This window comes from Ambystoma mexicanum, chromosome 1q, assembly GCF_040938575.1.
Source record: "Ambystoma mexicanum isolate Mex_15411 chromosome 1q, UKY_AmexF1_1, whole genome shotgun sequence".
Lineage (NCBI taxonomy): Eukaryota > Metazoa > Chordata > Amphibia > Caudata > Ambystomatidae > Ambystoma > Ambystoma mexicanum.
Window position 1 is genome coordinate 1406953092 of NC_090922.1, and position 20230 is coordinate 1406973321.

Below are 20230 nucleotides of genomic sequence, written 5' to 3' on the forward strand. Positions count from 1 at the left end.
CTCTGCGCAGTTTTGGATAGTCCATGGATCTGCTTCGCTTCTCTGGATACTTGGCTCCGTGTATAGATCGCTTGGACCTATGGGTGATTGGTGGGTCTGCATTCAGGACCCCTCTCCTCATATCCTAAAGTTCAGTGAGTGCTCACATCCAGATGACCAATGAGGAGATCTGTCCCACTCATGCATGCCAGCAGTGGTCCACTGCAGCTCACATGCTCTTGTGCACACCAGACATCTTGGCACCAGTGTTGTGGATTGGAACCAGACAGTCCCAGCCCACCTCCTTGGTACCTACACACGTGACATGCATTAGCCTGCGAAAAGCGCCTGAATGCATGCCCAAATAAGGACTCTCCAAGTCACGAAAGATCAGGAGGAAGGCAAACGGACAAAATGGCCAAAGGAGAAGAGAAAAGACCTTGTGGCACGGCCATCACAGACACTAGCCACAGTCATCAGCCAAACGCGGTAAGCGCCGTAAGGCTCGGTAAACAGTAATAAAAATATATTAAAAAGCTTCTGCTGCTACCAGTGCACTCCTAGGCACATTGTCCAGTTACCAAAAAATCCTTAGTGGATGACCTGGGCCCGAAAACACAAGGACCACAATGCGCAGTACAGAAATGTACTTTGTGCACTGAAATACAGTTGCCAAAAGTGTCAACAAAGTCCTAAAACTGAGGGAAACAAAGTTTTCCAATACTGATGGTCAGAAGGACAAGTCACTTTCCCCAGAATGATGACCAAAAGCCCAGCGGAGTGCAGCCGAAGGCTGTGCTCCACTGGAGAAAGTCAGGACAGGAGGCTGAAACAAAAGCAAAAACTTTAGGGTCCACAAAAAGAGGTAAAATAGCAGTAAGTGACATATAACCTAACACATATGAACATGTGAAATTAATGCAATGGTGTGAAATGGATGAGTCACCTCTGATCCCAGTTGCTAGAGAGAGTGCCATGAATTGTCCACTCTGGGGGCTGCGTATGCTCTGTATGGCAAGAGGGCCAGTAGTGGGTATGGGGAAGGAATAGATAAAAATACATTTCGAAGAGCAGCGTCTACGATATCGAGGATCATCACAAATTCAGAAGTTGTATACAAGCACCACCATGGGGGCGAGAGGGAGGTGGTGAATTTAAATCAGCAGTGTTGGCTGAAACCCCACTGCACATATGACTCATAAATCTGCAAGCAGACTGTCTCCTGTGCTACCTGGAAAGATGCCATGGAACCGGTAATACAGAGTCCAGGGCATGGAGAGGCCAGCTGTCGATGCTTAAAAATAAACTGCGATACTGTATTAAGGAATGTTAATACTGCATACTGCTTAGCTTTCCGGGATACCCGATGGTGACGGCAGGGGACAAGACAGGACACAGCATCACATCTAGATCCAGTGCCTTCCATTTAGCAAGGAATTCTAGGCGGTAGTTCTAGAATCAAGAGAAAAAAAGACAGTCATTACACACTGCACATAAATGACATCTTTTGCGCCTGAAAGCAGGCTAGCTGTACAAGTCAATCGAGTTAGTGAAAGAGATCATTAGGATTGACCACTGCCTGACCATCCCACATTCCAAGCAAAGGCGTAGCAATATCGTGCCATTGAGTCCGCTACTCTACCGCAGGAGGCCTGATTGATCCACAATAGTCCCATCTGTGCCCAAACCAGCTAGCTGAGCCTGCAGGTCCACAACCCGCACAATCGCCAGTGCCCTTGAACTGGAACCTTAGATAAAAAATGTCAAACCCAGCTTGGTTTCCAACTAGAGGTGCAAGTGATCCATGCCCTTGCTACCCTTAATCCTGGGCTTTACTGCTCATTTTAGAGAAATGTTTCGAACACTGTGCATTATAGAACTAGTCAACTTCAAAACCATGGTTATTTCAATAAAATTCTAGTTAACTTTGCTGAACAGCCTAATCCGGTTCCAAAAGCTGCATGGTTGCAGACCTAGATCTTATAAAAGACAGACACTGACCTCTGATACAATTAAGGAATAAGAAAAAAGTACTAGTTTATTGTCATGTGACCCCCTCTGACCAAAACATACAATTTCTGGGAGAACCTTAAAGACCACATTCTAGTCTAGCACTGGTGAAGATTGTGAGGAGATCCCACCTTGTATGATCCCTTATGCTCCGTCAAGTGCACACAACCCCAAGCTATCCCCTCATGTAAATGGATTCATGGGAGCTGTGAGAAACCTGAGGCGTTTCTCCCATGCTATTCCCGGGGATCCTTGACTTAGGTGGCCCAACCCTGGGGGCGGACAAGCAAGGGAGGATCACCCATGCAAGGGACCCTAGGAGGAACTCATTTGGGCGAGACATGGTATCCCCCCACCCCGTTCCAATGCATCCCTACCCAACATCACCTCAGTCATCATGGGATATTATTGCCCAAAACCCATTCACCCACAACAATACATCTGCCCCTTCACCTTGACAAAAACCCACATGTTTTTTCCATGATCCCTAAGCAAAACTACAAATCCCCCAATTCCCTCATCCACTATAAAAACCCAAAGAACAAGGCTAGGAATATTGCCTATAATGATATGCAACGGCCATGTCTCACTACTAAGCCCAAGCAGGGTCAGGCCCCGAGTCCCCATCATGCCCACTCTTCCTTTAGAAATATGTGCAGTGGCATTACATGTGTCCCCTTGCCCCTTTTTTTAACAATACTAAGAAGACGACGAAAAAGGGAGCCATGAAGATTACCCATAGGAGCCAATGCACCAGAGATTCTTATGGGCATTCGCCATTTTGTCCCGATAATGAGGCCAGGCAAGGTCAGGCCTCCCTCCAAAATCATTCCCACCTGAAACCTGTTAAGCCTCCCAGTCAGTATAAAAGGGAGAGCACACAGGCACACTTTGAGCGAGCTAGGGATGCTGAGAGGGTGGTACTGGCCGGAGGAGCCTAGGAGAAGCTGCTGAGACCCTGGAAGGAACCCTGAGAAGGACTATGCCTGTGAGTGCAGGAGAGGCTGTAGTGTGACAAGAGAGCTGTGCTTCCAGGCAGCCAGATCAGGGGCAGCTGGAGCTATCTGACAGGACCCAAGCCAAGGCTCATCCCCTGGGTGTAACATTAAAGCCCAGGCCTCTGAGGGGAAGGTGGGACGACCCTGATCCCAGAAAAGCCCATTGGAAACCCAGACAATTCTCAGAACATGCAGAATGCCGTTTTGGGGAGCTGGTGAATTGGGGGCAAAATACCAAAGCTGCATTGTGGGACTTGAAGTCCAGATACATTTTTCAATTGAACTTTTGTGCAAAGTGAGAGGGTCTGAGCCTGACGGAGGGAGACCTGGGTGTGAAGCAAAGGAGGGGTCTGAGCCTGACGGAGGCAGACCCATGAGAATTGGAGCAGGGTGGAACATGAGAAGGAGCAGAATGTCTGGGGCAAAGGCGAGCCCACTGGAGCAGAACGACTGATCAAGGGACCAGAGCAAAGGGTTGGGGAAACCCTGAAGTTCCCTCCAGTAGGTAGTTGCCTCTGAAAAACCAGGAGAGAGCCAAATCCCAAAGAAGAAGACTTCATTGTGTTTCAAGGATGCCAGCGACCCTCCCAGGTGAACGACAGAGTTGGGTAGGCCAGGCCAAGCCTGTGGTATTAACTGACTCCTGAATTTTAGCCACAAAGTGAATGAACTCTGAAACGCATAATGGTCAAGATAAATACCGACAAAGGGGAAGTGTCATGAATCGCTGTTTCCGGCCCTTTTGGCCTTCATGGTCCATAACGCACCACAACATCGAGTCGGCTGTCCTCATGGAAACACTGCGCTCTAGCGTTCACGTATGATGCACTGCCTCCTAGAAAATAGGCACGCCCCGCGGCTCTGCGCATCTCAACGCTACTGTTCCAAGTTGTCGGGAAGTGTACTCGTTACTTTTTTCCTTCTGTCTGTACCCCTTTCTGATACTTATCGTCCTTTCCTCTCTGGTACTCCTTCAGCTGCCCCTTTTTCTTCTGTCAAGGGCCGTTCTCCGTTTCCATCCCGGACCCTTGCTCTGCGCTTCTGTGCTCACGGGTTTCCCCTTGCACGCAGCCAGCATTGGATTCCTGTCCCCATTCCTTCCCGAACTCCGCCTCCCGCACTCCTTCCTCCTGGATACTGAACCCTTACCTGCTTCCTGAGGCTGACATCGATCCCCCACGCTGGACCCAGAGGATAATTGCCCATTCCTATATAAGTCCTGGACAGCCAGGAAGTAGGAAAGATCTCCAAAGAAGAAATCAACCTCAGACAAACAGGTGAGCAAGGGGCCGAGTGTGACAGGAAGTGAAAATGTGAATGCTTGAAGAGAAAGATTTCTTTGAACATTTTGCTTATGGTACAGAACTACCAAGACCAAGAGACACTGGGGCAAATAACACAAAAGGACAGTGGAAGTGAAAGTCTAAGTGGTCCTGCTGAGATCCATAGTAAAAGCCTTGCACATTTGAAAATCTTCGATATCGGTGAAAGGTCCAAGCCAAACTGAGGGAGACCTGGAATGTGAAATAAGTTAGGTAAGGAACCCCTAACAAATGTGAAGAAGGTTTGGGCAAGGGAACACCTGCAAGTGCTGTGATTGTGAGTTATGAGCCCAGCTGAGGGATATCTACGTTGAATCAGGTACATTCTACTTTGAGAGGTCTGAGCCCAAGAGAGGGATATCTATGTGAAAACTATAATTTATTGAGCGGTCCGAACCTGACAGAGGGAGACCTATGTGAACTTTATGCTTTGAATGGTCTGAGCCAAACAGAGTGAGACCTATGTGAACTTTTTATTGAACTGTGAAAGAACTTTGGTGAACTAGAAAACCAGTGACTTTAACGTGTAATAAAACGGTCTAACCAGGTCTGCCAGCACCCACTCAATTTATAAGCACTCTGCGTATCCTTGACGGATGTTCTGTTAAAAACAAGCATGAGCAAAGTAAACAGTTTTGGCGTGTGTAAATATTAGGCTTTGCCAAGAACTGTTATTAGATGCCAAGGTACCCGCACCATTTTGCACCTTTTACCAGCAATTCCCAGTTAATACCACTACTTCTGTGCTGGCAAGTGCCTTTCCCATGCCTACACAAAAGCCCGAACTGTTGGCATAGACAAAGCTTGTTTGCGATGTTGCATAGAAAATGAGAGGTCACAGGAGTTCTGGAAAGGGCAGTTCATGGGGGACACTAAGTGAAGGAGGAAGTTGTGGCTTGCCAGCACAGGGGCTCTTATCTCACTAGCAACTTAATCAAATCAACTCAGAAGAACTCCTACGCTACGAAGTACTATGTCCTGTACTTACTTGGACAACAATGGCAAGGAGCTCCAATTCACGCTGTAGAAGAGCGGCAGCCAACAATGTGAGCCGCGCCTATCCTGTGTTTCTCTTATGCACTGCGCTCGCTGTAAGAAACTCCTGCCTAGCGTGTACCACGGATATCTCTTGAAATTATATTGTATTTATTTATTTATTTATTTATTTATATTGCGCTCGTACACAAGTGTTTCAGAGCGCGACCAGGCAGAAAGGGAAGGGAACAAAGAAAAAACAGAAAACAGCGATCTTACTAGGCCCAGTGACATTTAACAAAGCGCAAGTGCAAGGGAAAGGAAAATGGGGGAGAAGTGCAGGGGGTCGGGGGGGGGGAGTGGAAAGTGCAAAGCAGAGGAGAGGAAACATAAATAAATATTAAATAGTATAAATAATAAATAAGGGCTTTAAACCATGGTAGTGCAGCCAGCAAGTGGCAGGTGAAAGTTAGTCAGAAAGGTAGATCGGATCAGTGCAGAGGAAACGTGGGAGGGGGGCTGTATGGGTACAGATCTCTAGTGCAGATGGTGGCCTGGAGGCAGTGCAGGTGGGTGGCAGGGTGAGCAGATACCTGAGCCCGAAAGAACAGAAAGTGGCCAGGTGCACAATGCCATGAGAAGAAACAGATCAACAGGGGAGAAGGGGCGCAAAGGCAGAGGCAAAGAGAAAGGTCTTGAGAAGTTTAATGAACCAAAGTGTTTTTCCTCAAGTTTCAAGGTGGCCGGGAGGCTGTTCCAAAGGGAGGCACCAGCCGAAGACAGAGATCTACCCCAGCTCGTTTTCTTGCAAAACGACTAACACTGGGGGTGTTTGAAGTAGAGGAGCGAAGGGCTCGAGAGGGGAGGTATTTACGGAGGGATAGTTGAAGGTATTTTGGACCCAGGCCCCAGAAAGCCTTGTGGAAAATGCAGAGGGTTTTAAATGTAATCCTTGCATCCACTGGGAGCCAATGAAGGGATTTCAAGGCTGGAGAGATACGATCCCAGGGCTTGAGGCCAAGGACAAGACTCGCAGTCCTGTTCTGGATTAGTTGTAGAGGGTGGAGAGTGGAGGCAGGTAGATTTAGGAAGAGGCTGTTACAGTAATCCAGTCTGGAAAGAACCAGAGCTTGGGAGACAGTGAGTTTTTGAGGGAAGGAGAGGAAAGGTAGAGTACCTCTAAGGAGGTGGAGTAAAAAGTTAGATTTTTTTGAGACATCAGAGATATGTGCGGAGAAGGAAAGTGTAGAGTCAAAGATAACCCCAAGGTACTTAGCCGCGCAAGTGGGGGTGGGAGGAGGGCCAAGGGCGGCCGGCCAGAGAGTGAGAGGAATGGATGGAGATGGTGTACCAATAAGGAGGATCTCAGTCTTGTTGGCATTTAGACAGATCATTGGCGGCACACCAATTTTGAATGGCGATTAGACAATCGGAGATGAGGGAAGGAGAGGGGGAGGCTGAAGGAAGCCTGAAAATGAGTTGGGTGTCGTCAGCATAGCACTGGAAAGTTGAGCAGAACATTGAGATGCAGTAAGCGAGAGTTGCCAGGTATTGGTTGAAAAGCCAGGGCGAGAGGATAGACCCCTGGGGAACACCACATGTGGAGAGGGAGATAGAAGATAGGAAGGACCCAAGTTGTACCTGGGAGGGTCTATCAGAGAGAAAAGAGGTCAACCAGGCCAGAGCCTGATCAGTGATGCCGAGGTTGTCACGAAGACGATTGAGTAGGGTGGTATGGTTGACCGTGTCAAACGCAGAGGAGAGGTCAAGTAGAATGAGGACAGAGGGAATGTTAGAATCTAGGTTGGAGAGTTTAATAAGCACCAAATAAGACATTCACCCGACAATGCTCCATGTGTATGGTTAAAAAAAAGGACCCACAAATCTTTGGGCATGGCCGAAGAGAGAAGGTTCCCTTTGCTATCTACTTATCAAATTGAGTGACAGGGAGGCAATGATGTCTCTTTAACAATGACAAGAGTAGCCACAGAGAAAGCAGCAATAAGGAACATTGTTAACATGAAAGAGCACAGCGGCGCACAGACACTAAATGAAGAGCAGGTTTTATCAGGCATGTTGGGTAACAAAGTTAACAGAATGCTGAATGTCCCTCTGGGTCTGCAGTGTTTATTCTCTCCCCAGCACTGCATACATGAAGTGGGCAGCAAGGAATCAAGGATGTATGACTTACTTCAGGGCCTCCTGTGCTGCACTGTATGGAGTGGACAGAAAGGTAGCTCTGTTAATGCATCATCTCGATCACAAAGGCCAACGTATATATGAAACCCTACCCAACCTCGCAGATGATCAAATGGGGACAGTCTCTTAATGAGCTGGAGATCACACTCAAGAAATTGGATTTGCAGGTTTCCCTAAAGCAAGCACTAGCCCGAAAAGATATTAATTTGGGACCACCAACAGGAAGCAAGTGAGCCCTCAGAGGTATTTAAACAATCTTTATAGATCAAGGCCACTCCTCCTCTTGATCCGATGCTAGTAGAATGTCAAATGTTATAGTGGTAGCAATCTGGGTGGCATGTAAAGCTGTACCTTGGAGCAAAGTTTCCATAATGGCAACAAGATCAGCTTGTGATTCAATAATAAAATCTGTCAATTCCACAGCATGACGCACCAAAGAGCGTGTGTTTAACACTATTTTCAATGTGGTACTATGATCGACTTAGGAGAGTAACCACTATAGGGTGTAGGGGAATCTATATCAATTGCAGGCGGTTGTTGGTCACATTTTAGCAACATGGCCTACCGTTATGGAGCTTAATGGGCCATTTACCTTCCTGGGTTGTTCAGGACTCGTAGGCAAGGCGTTCACCTTAAGATCAATATTTGGTGTTGTCTTGGAGCCAGAGGATAAATCCCATGCTCTGAATTCCAGCCTTGCACACTGCCTCCTCTGAATAGCCGCCAGGAGATCACAGTGGGGTATTATTCAACCAAAAGAAAGAAGCCTTAGTACAATAAGTTTATATATATATATATAGAACGTGGCATCTCTAACAAGAGCAGCGCAGAGGCTTGCAGAGGTATCATGATGTAAACGAACACTGCCAGGGCACAAATCGGCACCGGTCATCGGATGAAAAGGAGCGTGAGAACTACAATAATGCTGGGAGATGTAGTTTGCAAGCTAGAAAAATGCAATGGGGAAAGTTAAATGGAACATGGAAGCAACACACTTTGCAATAAAATGGTATAAGAGCGGCGCAAGGAATAAAATGATGCAAGAACTATATTTTAAAAATCGAATTTAGGCAATTTCAATTAACAATCCTAAAATGTTAATTGAATAATAGATATAAGATTAACCAACCATATGGGCGTGGCTTGGAGCGCCATCAATGTGGTGGCTCCTCTGAGGCCGCCCGTGGGATGCCCCCCGCCGCCGTCGAATCCCGGCGGTTCTAAGCGGGTTTCCGCGTCGCCAATGCCATCTAAGGCGACCTGAACCGACATGGCACAACCTGGCCAAACATAGCCTTCGACCGAGGAGGCGTTCTACCAGAATTCAGCGGCCAAACTTCTCCCCCGTCTCCAACCGAAGAAACCAAGATGGCCGCCAAAACGGAACCCAGCAGCACACTCCGCACCTGGCGGTAGCGGGGCCCTAGAACACTGGGGAGCTAGAGAGGGGGAGCAGACTCTAGCACAGAATCATCCGATTCATACCAAGGCGACCCAGAACACACCGGTGTCCATCCTCGGCGACTAGGGCCTGAGTTCCCGGCACACACTCCGAGGGACCGGGAGAGCGGGCTTCCACCCCTCCCCCCGCTACGCAGAACGTGTCGGGATCCCCGCTCAACGACAGCCTATACTATCACAAAACCGCACACGAGAGGCTCACAGAGGGACCTGGAACCCCCACCAGCGAGGGACCACCGATGGGAGACCGGAGGAGGGGCGGGGAAGACGTGCTTTCATCCAAAGAGGCCTTGAACCTGTGGGCCTCATCGTAGCGACATACCCCCCTCATGCAACAATCGGCCATCCTGCACCATCCCCAACGGAGACCCTCCCCCACACCAACGCTTCCTGGGGCGCCCCTGCCCACTCGCCCAGATCTAGCCCAGAGCGGAGGTCGAGTGCGATATACACCCCGAGTACAGTCTCCCACCGCCCTAGGCTCCGCTGCTACTCTCTCAATCAAGACCGCCTGATACGAGCAGTATGTCGAGGCACACGAAGGTGAGCAAGGGCACAGATATCTCCGCCATGTTTACTGCACCGGAGAAACCCAAGAAACAGGATCCTCCTAAACTGACCCCACAGAAGCCACAAGAAGACAGGGGTGCCCTCGTCACCAAAGGAGACCTGATAGCCTTCATGGCGGATATCAAATCGGAGTTTCGCGCCTGCCTTTCGGAACTCACCGCTAAAGTTGATCAGACAGACCAGAGGGTCACAGAAATCGAACAGAGGCTCGGAGAGATCGAGGACCATTCTCAGGATCACGCTACCACACTGGGGGGAAGTGCAAAAATCCATCGAATCCCTGCATCACAAATACGAGATCCTGGAGTTCAAACATGAAGACCTTGAAAACAGGGAACGCCGCAATAACCTCCGCATTCGGGGCGTCCCATCCTCTATCCCCGACAACAAGCTAGCGGATTACGTGGGAAGCTTCTTTGAGGCCCTACTCTCGGACCTGGACAAATCCCAGCTCCTGCTGGACCGGACCCACAGACTCCGCCCGCGCTGTGGGACAGATTCGGACCCCCCCCCCAGATGTTATTACCAGGGTCCACTTCTTCACGACCAGAGAGGCAATATTTCAGTGATCAGTCGCCAAGGAGATGAGATCACTTTTCAGAGCACTCCACTTCAAATATACCAGGACCTCTCACCACTTCAGAAAAGAAGAGCACTTCGGCCTCTGACAGTGTTCCTTCAGGAGCAACAGATCCGTTACAGGTGGCTGTTTCCGACAGCTCTCCAGTTTACATATAATGGCACCCTACGCCGAATCAGCCACTTGGAAGACGCAGAGAAAATCTTCATCCAGCCTCGCCCCGAGATCCTTCCACGCCAAACCCGGAGGGGACCGAAGACTCTGGACCTCTTCCCTCCCCAAAGCCCAAACGCACGCCATGGTCGTCAACCCAGCGGAGCAACAGAAAGAGATGAACGGGGACGCTTCCACGATCCCAGGTTCCGTCAGCAATTGAGCCCGGACACAGATGCCCCTACCTAAAGTAGGACCCGCCACCTAGATTTCGAGCTAAGGAACCTTGAAGGCGATGGCGGCGGGCCATACCCATGGTTCATACCCACTCCAAGGATACTTTCCATCCCTTTTTCCTTGGAAACCCACAGTACACGATACGTGATGGGACAGTTGGCCTTGTTGGCCGAAGGTACGACCGTACTTACAATGTCGGTCTACCCCCCTGTTAAAGTTGCGGCCCCCCGTTAAAACCTCAAGTGCAGGATGATATCAAGAGATTCCCTAACAGACATGGCAGTTGAATCACCGCCCCACGACCCCCCCCAACCCAAGGAAAGGAGAGTGAGTCTTCAGTGGACCTCCAGACGCTTCGGGTCCTCTCCCTGAATGTTAATGGCCTGAACTCCCCTAACAAGCGAAAGGCAATGCTACTGAAACTCCGGGAAGAAGACGCAGCGATAGCCATGCTCCAAGAGACTCACCTGCTGCCGGCAGATGTGACCCGTCTTCGTTCCCGGTTATTCCCGCTCCAATTCTTCGCCTCTGGCACAAACAAAAAAGGAGGTACGGCGATTCTCTTCAGGAGAGACTTGAACCCACAGATCCTGGAAATGAAAATATGACCAGAAGGCCGATTTACAGCAGTCAAATGCCTCCTAATGGGAGACCTATATACTCTCATCTCAATGTACACCCCTAACACTGGACAATCACACTTCTATGACTCCTTGGGCACATCTCTCGCTAGCTTTGTGGAGGGCCAAACAATTGTCGGTGGGGATTTCAATGGGGTCCCTGACCCCACCAAAGACCGGTCACACCCCCCGACTCCAGGCGACTTCGCCCAAGCACTTAGCCTCCTCCGACTCTTCAGGACCCTGGAGATAATAGACTCATGGCGGGTGTTCCGCCCTGACAAAAAAGATTTCTCTTTTTACTCTTTCGTCCATCGCACCTTTTCAAGGATCGACCTGTTCCTGATCTCCCCACAAACGTTCCCCTCAGTCAAAGAAGTCTCCATCGGCACAAGAGCGATATCTGACCACGCCCCAGTGCTCCTGGAACTCCGGGTTCATAACCCTAACCCCAATAACCCACGTAAATGGATGTTGTACGACCCGATCCTTAACGACATGGCCACAAGAGACAAGATCGCAACAGGAATAAGACATTTCTTTAACGAAAACCCAGCCTCAGACACCTCATTAGCGAACAACTGGGACGCCATGAAGGCAGTAATCAGGGGCTCCCTGATAGCCCAAGGTGCGGCCTACCACCGAGACAGGCGTCAGACCCGGACGGCTCTAGAGAACGAACTAAGAGAGGCCGAGGCACTCCATAAGGAGAAAGGCTGGTCCCCCAAAATGCAACGGATCATTCGTACGGCACGGAAAAAACTGGAAGCCCACTATGCGGAACAAACCGCCCAACTAATGGCGAAGGCCAAACAGTCGTACTACGTGAAGTGTAACAAGGCGAACAAGTTCCTGGTGGCCAAACTAGCCAAGCAGAGACGTGTCAACGCAATCACAGGCCTGCGTGATTCCAACGGGGTCACACTATACTCAGAGCCCGAAAAGCAACGCCTCGCAATAGATTATCTGACCCAAATCATGAAGGCAACCCCACGAAACTTACCACAACAGAAGGAATACCTGCAGCAGGCAGCAGTGCCCCGTCTCTCCTACGCAACGAGAGACGAACTGGAGGAGCCCATTATAGGGGAGGAAATTGAGGAAGCCATCAAATCACTTAAAACACGGGCCCCGGCCCGGACGGCTTCTCAACCAGGTTTTACAAACTATTCAGAGCACAATTGACCCCCCACCTGGCTACCCTATTCAACTCCTTCAGGGAAACGGGAGCGGTGACCCCATCGATGCAGGAATCAACCACCATCCTCCTGCCTAAACCTGGAAAAGATCCAAGAAGCATAACGTCCTACAGACCGATCGCACTTTTAAACATCGATGCGAACATATACTCGAAAATTCTAGCAACCCGCTTAAACCGCATCTTGCCGAAGATCATTCACCCCGACCAGGCAGGTTTCATCCTACACCGGACAGCAGGTGACAACATCCGGAGAACCCTGAACCTGGTGGACCTTGCCTCCCGGAACTCCCAAAAACTAGTCTTGGTGGCTCTCGACGCAGCTAAGGCGTTTGATAGGGTGGATTGGACATTCATGAGACACACCCTAGGGGCCTTCGGCTTCGGGCCAGCTTTCCAAACGATGGTTCTAGCCAACTATGATAGCCCTAAAACTTGCCTGAGAATCAACGGACATAACTCGGCCCCAATCCCCTTATCGTGCGGAACCCGGCAAGGCTGTCCACTGTCGCCCTTGCACTTTGCACTCACCATGGAGCCCTTCGCACAGAATATAAGGCGAAATAACCAAATCAAGGGCATACAAAGTGGCCCCACGCATCACAAACTCGTCCTATACGCGGATAACATTCTGCTCACGATCTCGGAGGCCCACTCATCTCTCAAACACGCGATACGTGAAATCGCCAGCTACGGCGAAGTCTCAGGCCTCACCATAAACTTCGATAAATCATCCGCCTTGGGTATCGGCCTCACCCCAGCAGAACGAGAACCATTGACTAAGATGTGCCCGATAACATGGGAAAAGAGTGCCATCCCCTATCTAGGGGTCCACATCCCGGCTGACCTAAGGAACACGTACAAAGCCAATTTCCCCCGACTCTTTAAAGAACTGGAAGGCGACTTGAAGCAGTGGGAGACCCAAGAGATCTCACTGCTCGGGCGCATCACTGCATGCAAGATGAACCTCCTTCCGAGATTCCTATACGCCTGTGCCTCCCTACCAGTAGCGATCCCCACGCCAACTCTTCGAGGGATCCAGAGAAAAATGCTGAACTTTATCTGGAGAGGTAAGAAAGCGAGAATCCCTCTCAGAACTATGCTGGGGAGTTCCAAACTGGGAGGGCTGGGGGTCCCAGACTTGCAGGCCTACAGAGTGGCAGCCCAACTGGCCCAGGTCCAGGCCTGGCAAAATACAACAAACCGCCCCAGATGGGTAGAGCTGGAACAATCACGGGTGCCCCTACCCTTACGATTTCTACCACACATCCCGCCCCCCCTCAGGACCCAATGGGGAGAGCTCCTGCTATCAACCAAACACACCCTTAGCACCTGGGACTGGGCGCTAAAACGAAAGGGAGTGCCAAGAGGACTGAGCCCACGTTCCCCGGTCTTCCATAATCCAACGTTCGCACCGGGAACGAATCCTCGCAATTTTCGTAACTGGATCAAAGGCGGGCTGGAGACCATAGACCAGCTGTATACGGGGGGAGACCTCTCACATTCGCCCAATGCAAGGAGAAATTCCAACTCCAGGAACGGGATAGATTCACATACATTCAACTATGCCACTGGTGCTCACATCCCCAAACTCTGCAAGCAGCGACACGCCCTCCTACTGCCCTAGAACTCACTCTGGGAGACCTTCCAACCCGCGGCAGAGTATCCACCCTATACAGGCGCTTCCTAAGTGACTTCCTGACCACAAAAACCCGCTGCATGGCCCAATGGGAGGCGGACCTGGGTCACCCGATAGAGGATCAAACCTGAGTGGACATATGGACCAGAACACACACCTCGTCCACCTGCATCACCAATGGGGAATGTGCGTACAATATCACGCTACTATCCGCCCCTCAGACTTCACCATATGAACCCCCAGGTAGATCATTCTTGCTGGAGAGGATGCGGCCACCCAGGCTCCTTCTTCCACATGTGGTGGGCTTGCCCGAAGATCCAACCATTCTGGAAAGCTTGCCTGGGGTCCATCACACAAATTACCGGAACAACGATTCCCCTGGAACCAGAACCGGTTTTGCTGGGAGCTCCAATTCCCGGGACCTACCCGCGCTCCGGGTCCAGAGCGAAACTACCAACCCACTGCCTACTAGCAGGGAAAACGGTGGTGGCCCGGACTTGGAAAACCCCGGAAGGCCCTCACATAGCCCAATGGTGAACCAAACTTTGGGACATTTTGGTAGCGGAGAAGGTGACGGCAGCACAAGCGGGAACTCTTCATCGTTTCCAGAATATCTGGGCCCCAGTGCTGGAATTCGACCAGCGCTTCCCCGCCATGACCTATAAAACTACCGGGGCCCGCTGGATCTTAAAAAATCAGGAGATCCCGGAGGAAGATACATAGACGCTGAGGCCCAAACTGGACAGCCCGGGAGGGAAGAGCCCGCCTACAATGCCTAAGGGACAGATGGACCAAAGGGAGGGGGGCGGAGGAAACGCAGGGGGGGATAAAGGACTGGGGATCAACATGCCTAAATAACCACTGCTTATAATGGTTGTACTTGTCATCCTGCCTTGATTTAAAATAAACAAAGTAAAAAAAAAAAAAAAGATTAACCAACCATCACTGACACTCTTATTTTCAAGTATCAAATAGCACTTTTTGAGATATTTTATGAATTGAGATTGAATAGCATTGTAGTTTAAATTAACAAATGGCATGTTCCATATCAACCTTGTTTTATGCAGTTTCATGCCCACATGAAAACTCACTTAATTTTCTAGAATGATTGTTGCATGTAGTGTGAGAAACCTGAGGGCGTCCTCCCATCTAATCCCCTTGGATCATCTTCTCAGATGGCCAGGGAAAGGCCATTGCTGTTGGATGCTGACCCTGGGGGTGGAGAAGCGAGGGAGGATCATGATCACCTGGCTGGATGGTCCTTGGGTACTGGCAATGATATGTCGGTATCCGTCATCTCCATTTTAGGAGGCACCCTCTACCCAGAGGCAGTTAGGGGTATTGCTATCCCTGTCTCACTGACCAAAAACACGACAGGGGAAATTACCAATTTAGAAATGCCAGAAAGAAGGTGGAAAAGAGAGGGGTTAAAGGTAAGGAAGACGAGACATGGTACTGCTGTTTCCCTTACAAAAACCATTCTAATCCTTCACCAGCCTTAATAGGCTTTTGCAACACATCTCCCCACATTTCCCCTCATTCAAACCACTCTAGTCCTGGGACGAGGAAGAAGCTTAGAGTTCTAAGGGGCAGGAATGTTCCAAGATTACCTCCAATTGGAGTCAGGCAATTACAATTTGGAATTCACACCTGCAACCTATTAAGTGCTTGCAGGTGTATAAGAAGGGAGGAGACCAGCAGTATGCGAGACCAAACCAGCAGGGAAACCTGTTTGTGAGGAGGCCGATGAGGTGGGACCTGCAGGAGAAACAGGACACCGGCAGAAGGAGACCCCAAAGGACTGTGGATCCTAGGAGTTAAAGGGCTGAGAGAGAACCACAATTAGGGAGTGCTCAATCGTACAAGGTGCGCTGCCGGAACGGGTCTTGCGAATGAAGGAAGAGACCGACAACATCCACAGAAGGGAAGTGGAGCTGCTGGTCGTGAACGTATGAAACGGAAGTGCGAGCGGAACTCGCTATCAAAACAAGACGTGCAGGCGATAGCAGAAGCAAGGTGCACATCTGCCCGGTGGAATCGCAGAGAGCCAGTGAGTAGAGGTAAGGTACCCGAGCCAGCTTTCCTGGGGCTGTAAGGGCAACCCAAAATGGAAACTGAATGAATGAAATACATGCATATAAGAAACCGAACTGAGAAATATATTCAACATCATTTAATCTGCAAGTGGGGGGATGAAACAGTGTGCAGATTGAATAGCGAACTAAATGAAAGCTTTTAGGCAAAGCTATGAGCCTATGACAAATGGATATGAACTACAGAGACTGCCCATTTGAAAGCCAATGTAAAATTGGATGCAGCACGAAAGAAAGCAGAAATGGGGAATGGAAAGTGAACACAAGAACAAAGTGGTAAAGAAATAAAGTCGCCATAAAGTGAAACATAAGCAAGAACACAGTGTGACAAGGCCAAAGACTGGCAAATTAGTTGTGATCCTTGTGTGGCAAAGCCAACAGGCTAACAAAGAGAGCCTAGGGTTCCTGGTTGCTTGACGTGTAGTGGGTGGACATTGCGGTCCGACAACAGTGCCTAGACCAGGGAACCCCAACTGTGAGAAGATCAGAAGGTTAAGTGTGAATCCTGATACAGATACAAACACTAAAGACCCTGTGTGGGCAGGAGAGCCCAAGAGTCCTGGTTGAGTGACCTGTAGTGGGTGGATAGTGCAGTCCAACGACTGCACCTAGTGCAGGGCACCCCAACTGTGAAAAGTCAAGGAGGTTGCTGAAGCAAACTAAGGAAAAACAACCTGATGAACTGGTAAGGAAACCAAAGCAGTATCAAAGTGATCTGGAACTAATCTCGAATTTTGAAAGATTGAGAACAAGTACAAGGTCTTGTGGAACTTTCTTGAACTTGGGGAAGGGAACCCCAGGGTTTTGTGGAACTGCTTGAAATCCCGGGACTTTGATAGAACTTTCTTGAATGTGGGGAAGGGTCGCTGAAGATTATGCCAGAAGCTAGAAAGAGCTCAGAACATTATTTTGAACACTATTTCTTTCATTATTACCATCCTTACACATTGTTTAGCTCTAGTTGTGAGGGCAAGCATGGACTTTGGGAAAAGACTTTTAAGTTGAACTTTTTGACTCAGACCTTCCTTAGTTTCTTTAGGTAGGGAAATCCCACCTAAGGATAGGGAAAATGAGGCCGTCTACCATCCTGACATTTGAGTTAATAAAACCTTTTTGTTTGAATTTGAAATCTGTTGTCTGTGTCTTGCTTCATGATGCCTTCACAGTAGGGAGACTATTGGTGCCCGTGGATGCCACATTCATGCACTTATTGCTTTGTATGTTAGAACTCAAGGAATACCTACTACGGAGGAAATGTTTTGTTTCTTTTGGAATAGTGATTTTGGTTTTCCAAGTTATGGCTAAAAGTTGTCACACAGTAAGAAATTGCATAGTGAATAGAAACATCACACAAAGACCAATAACATTGTCAAGTGTGTACTATCATTCCAATATGGTGTTTATAAAAATATTGCTTTAGTTAATATGTAAGGACTCAATGAAAGACACATTGCAGCTGGTTATGGGGATGGTGTCTTGTTACTATATATGTAACTACACTGTAATGCAGCACAAAGATCAATGTAAAACAAACACAAAACATCAATGTAAAAGTAGAATGGAACAAAAGAAGCTATTAAAAGCAATACTCAACAATTGTCTCCCCAGCTTACACAATTGCAATACCTTTGACAAAATGGCAGGTCCTACAATAGTGCTTCCACCACGATGCACTGTTTATGCATCACAGAGTAGATGAAATACACCAAGGCACATCTAAATACAGATGCATGTGCTCTGGCAGAGATCGAAACATGTATGTACCCAAACCCAACAATTAATAAACCCTTGCATATGAGTATGGGCATGGCAACACACCTCCACATGGCCAAAGCTACAGTTGTGCCCCACAACTAAAAAGGAGTGTTAAGAAAAGATTAACTTTACCTCTGCATCGCCATGATGCTTCCAGAGCGCTTTCACTGATCTGGAGCATCCGCAGAAAAAGAAAACATGATTAGGGAATGCAGTTTTGTAAATGCATCAGAATGACAGGTTGCATAAATAATCACCAATTACCAGAACTAGATGCAAACTATTACCCTATGCTTAGGACAATTTGACTATTCTTAGTTTATTAATGAGGCCATGTTGTCTCAACCTGAAACACTAACACAGTGATACACAGTAGACGGGGCAGTCCGCGGCAGGTCCCTTACAATTGACTTACAAGCAACGAGTAGTTATCAAATGACCAGTTGGTGAAGTAGCTTATCACTATACCAAGAACTAGTCAACATAAAAAAAAGTGCTACGATACAACTTTGGTGGTGGACTGTACGTAGTTAGGTGGCAGTAAGTCCAGCTTTGTTACTGGAGTGGGGAGGAGTTGAGAAAAGTTTTGGAGAGGGTGTTGATGCTCCTTCAAGGCCTAGGAACGAGAGCTGTGTAAAGCCGTGCCACAGGCCCCACCAGGTTTCAACTGTGCCTGCCTGGCAGTGGTCACTGGGCATGGCCTTTCCGATTAAATAAATGTTCACTCCCTTAAGAAAAGTGAAAAGGTGGCACATCCCTTCTAGGATAAGTAGGGTTAAAGGATAGCTTAGTAGTAGTTATCCATTCTCAGTAGAGGTGCTCCCACAGGGAAATTTCTAATACTGGGGGTTTCACCCTAAGTCAACCAGGGTAACACAGACGTGGACCCCTTGCTTACTGTGCTTTTTGGAGGCTGAGCTTCACTTCACTGAGGAGGCCCAAGAAGGCCGAATCACGTGCCTGGGTTGCTGATGGTACTCTTGCTCAGAGGAAAATTGCCTAAGCATTTTGGTGCTGGACTGCCCTTATGGGTGTGTTATGCAAATGGTTACTCGTGTTTGTAGACCCTCCTGAGTGGAAGAAATTCCATAGAACAGGTTTTCTGAACCATGTTCGTTCTCAGTAGAGGGACTCTCGCACTCTTGTGAAGTTTGCGCTTCACACATAACTCTACCATAGTATTTGAAGTGGCACAATATACCTTAAAGGTTAAGAGAAGCAACCTATCCCTTACTGATATTGAACTGGGGCACTAAAACGCTAGATCAGGAAGAAGTGAACTAGGCACTATCTTCCTGGTATGGATTACAAATAGTGAGCTGGGAGCTAGATCTAGAAGACGTGTGGTGGGCACTACATCCCAGAGACTGAGAGAATTGTCTCCACTGGCTGATTTGACCCATCCACACACTGCGGATTAAGGCCACTCCTAACCGATGAGTCGGTGTTCTGTTTCCGATAAACCCCTGGTCATGTGTACAGTCGGCCCGCCACAGTACAACTATTGAACTACTTGTTCTCCGGCACTGCCTGCTCACACACTGTTGCTCCTCCATCCCAACCCTCCCGCACCCACACTCACCCTTCCGTGACAATCCTCTACCTCCCCCCTCTTCTCCATTGTGCCAACTCCCCAAACCTCAATCTATTGGGTAAGAGCAAGGTTGGGGACTGGAACGGGTTGGATCCAGGATATAATATATTGTTGAAGTGTGGTGGGTGGGTCTGTGTGGGAGTGAAATATGGGAAAGAATTAAATAAACCCAATCCACAAACTACGAAGGATACAATTCGAGCTGTTGAGTTAACAAAAAAATGTGACACAGGAAAAAGGTCCAAGCATTTAGCAATAGACCAGGCCAGAGGCTATCTTTACTATATGGCAACAATTGGACAAGGCCCCAAGCCACAAAATGACATCCAAGCAAAATGTTGATAGCTGTTAACTACACTCCATGTGTGCACTATATCAATACTTTTCTTGTCATGACTTGACTAATGTATTTTTATAATTGTGCAAATGACTATGTTTCAAATATTGTACATAAACTGTTTTTTTTCCATTGTTCATACAGTAACGGGCATGGACGCAATGCAGGTCAATAAGTGGCAATACGTTGCTATTGTGTTGCCACCCGTTTCATTTTATCACGTTAATAAGTCTCTCGGCATCGTCCTATGCAGGGCGAGAGGCGGATCAGGTTCTGCACAGAAAAGTAACTTCGACTGAAATACATTAAACACGTGCATCCCTTTGCTGTCACGTGGATCACTACAGGTATCCGTGTGGGACAAAACACATCAGAACAACACTTACCCCAGGTCGGTCACATTTTTGCAGATATATGAAAATCTGGGAAGCTAAATGAAAAAAAAAAGGTTTTGCTTTATATGCCGAAGTTTTGTCAAAAACGGATTTAAAAGAACAAAGACTTTTACAT

General features: G+C 48.4%; 1 protein-coding gene across 2 annotated transcripts in view; it reads right to left on the reverse strand.

Moving 5' to 3' along the window:
• Nucleotides 1-20230, reverse strand: part of LOC138548350 (vitamin D3 hydroxylase-associated protein-like) — a 476815-nt gene that overhangs the window by 56272 nt on the left and 400313 nt on the right. For both annotated transcript variants that reach the window (XM_069642270.1, XM_069642271.1), the window contains 3 exons: nucleotides 20107-20150; nucleotides 17922-17961; nucleotides 1323-1431 (listed from right to left, as the gene is read on the reverse strand). In XM_069642270.1, the coding sequence (XP_069498371.1) occupies nucleotides 1323-1431; nucleotides 17922-17961; nucleotides 20107-20150 (193 nt within the window). The remainder of the gene's footprint in view (nucleotides 1-1322; nucleotides 1432-17921; nucleotides 17962-20106; nucleotides 20151-20230) is intronic.